The sequence below is a fragment of the Charadrius vociferus genome, unplaced genomic scaffold (genome assembly GCF_000708025.1).
Source record: "Charadrius vociferus isolate BGI_N301 unplaced genomic scaffold, ASM70802v2 scaffold136, whole genome shotgun sequence".
Taxonomy (NCBI): Eukaryota; Metazoa; Chordata; class Aves; order Charadriiformes; family Charadriidae; genus Charadrius; species Charadrius vociferus.
Window position 1 is genome coordinate 570,175 of NW_009648960.1, and position 1,122 is coordinate 571,296.

The 1,122-nt window shown below is 54.1% G+C and overlaps 1 protein-coding gene across 1 annotated transcript in view; it reads right to left on the reverse strand.

Annotated features, from left to right (window-relative positions):
- Nucleotides 1-455: 455 nt before the first annotated feature.
- GBX2 (gastrulation brain homeobox 2) overlaps nucleotides 456-1,122 on the reverse strand; it is a 7,412-nt gene continuing 6,745 nt past the window's right edge. Inside the window, exon 2 of the mRNA XM_009887581.1 lies at nucleotides 456-998. Within this exon, the coding sequence (XP_009885883.1) occupies nucleotides 456-998 (543 nt within the window). The remainder of the gene's footprint in view (nucleotides 999-1,122) is intronic.

Below are 1,122 nucleotides of genomic sequence, written 5' to 3' on the forward strand. Positions count from 1 at the left end.
GCTGCGGTTTTCGCTGGGGACGTCTCTGCCGTTGAGGGGGGGGACGCGGGCAAATCGCTGCTGGATCCGGCGCCGACACCGCACTGCATCTGTGGTCCCCATCGCAGCCGAGACAGCACGAGTATGTACAAAGTGGGGGCAGCGCAATAATAAATATCTGTGTGTCTCTTCCGAGGTTTGATATTCCTGCTCCGAACCAAAACAGTTTCCAAGCATCTTTCCTTCGTAGACTCTTGCTTGACTCGGTAAGTGGAAAGTTTCGCTTTAGAGTTCACTCGTGGTGGGGATTTGCTGTGCGCTCGCGTGGGATTTGTTCTTGTTGGAGGTTGTTTGCTTTAGGTTATTTTGCTTCTTTTTATCTTTTTTTTTTTTTTTCCTGGGGTGGGTGGCTTTTAACCCGCGATTTGGAAACTTTTCCCTCAAAAACTTGTGGTTCTGAGCATAGGGAGAGATCATCAGGGTCGGGCTTGCTCCAGCTGCTGGTGCTGACTCCTGATCGCAAACCTGCTGACGTGCACCGGGATGGGTACCACGATCTTAGGGTTTCGGGACGGCTCCCCTGTCTTGGAGTTGGCATTGCCCGCCTTGACCCGTTTCCATTTAGCCCGTCTGTTCTGGAACCAGATTTTCACCTGCACCTCGCTCAATTTGAGAGCGTGAGCGATCTGGGACCTCTCCGTCAGGGACAGGTACTTTTTGCAGTGAAACTCCTTTTCCAGCTCCAGCAGCTGCTCGCTGGTGAAGGCTGTTCGCCTTCGCCGGTTTTTGCCCGTGGATGTGGTGTTGGTGGAATTGGGGGGATTTTGGGGGTTTTCCTCCAGTGCGTTGCCAGAGTCCTCTTCCTTATGAGCCGCCTGGCCGGGGATGTTGTCGTCTGAGCTATAGTCTAGATCGCTGTCCATGGAGAAACTTTCCTCTTTGCCTTTCGCGTCCTCTTCTGCTTTGGGGTCCTCCTTCCCCTGGCCCCGGAGAGCCCCGGCTGGAAGCGAAGCAGAGGCCTTTCGTTAGCATTTGGTACCCTCCGTCCCGCGGCCACCGCGCCCCCCCGGCCCGCAGGTCCATCACCCGAAAATTGTTGAGTTTGCTTGTTTTTTTGGGGTGTCTTTCAGTTGGATTGTTTTT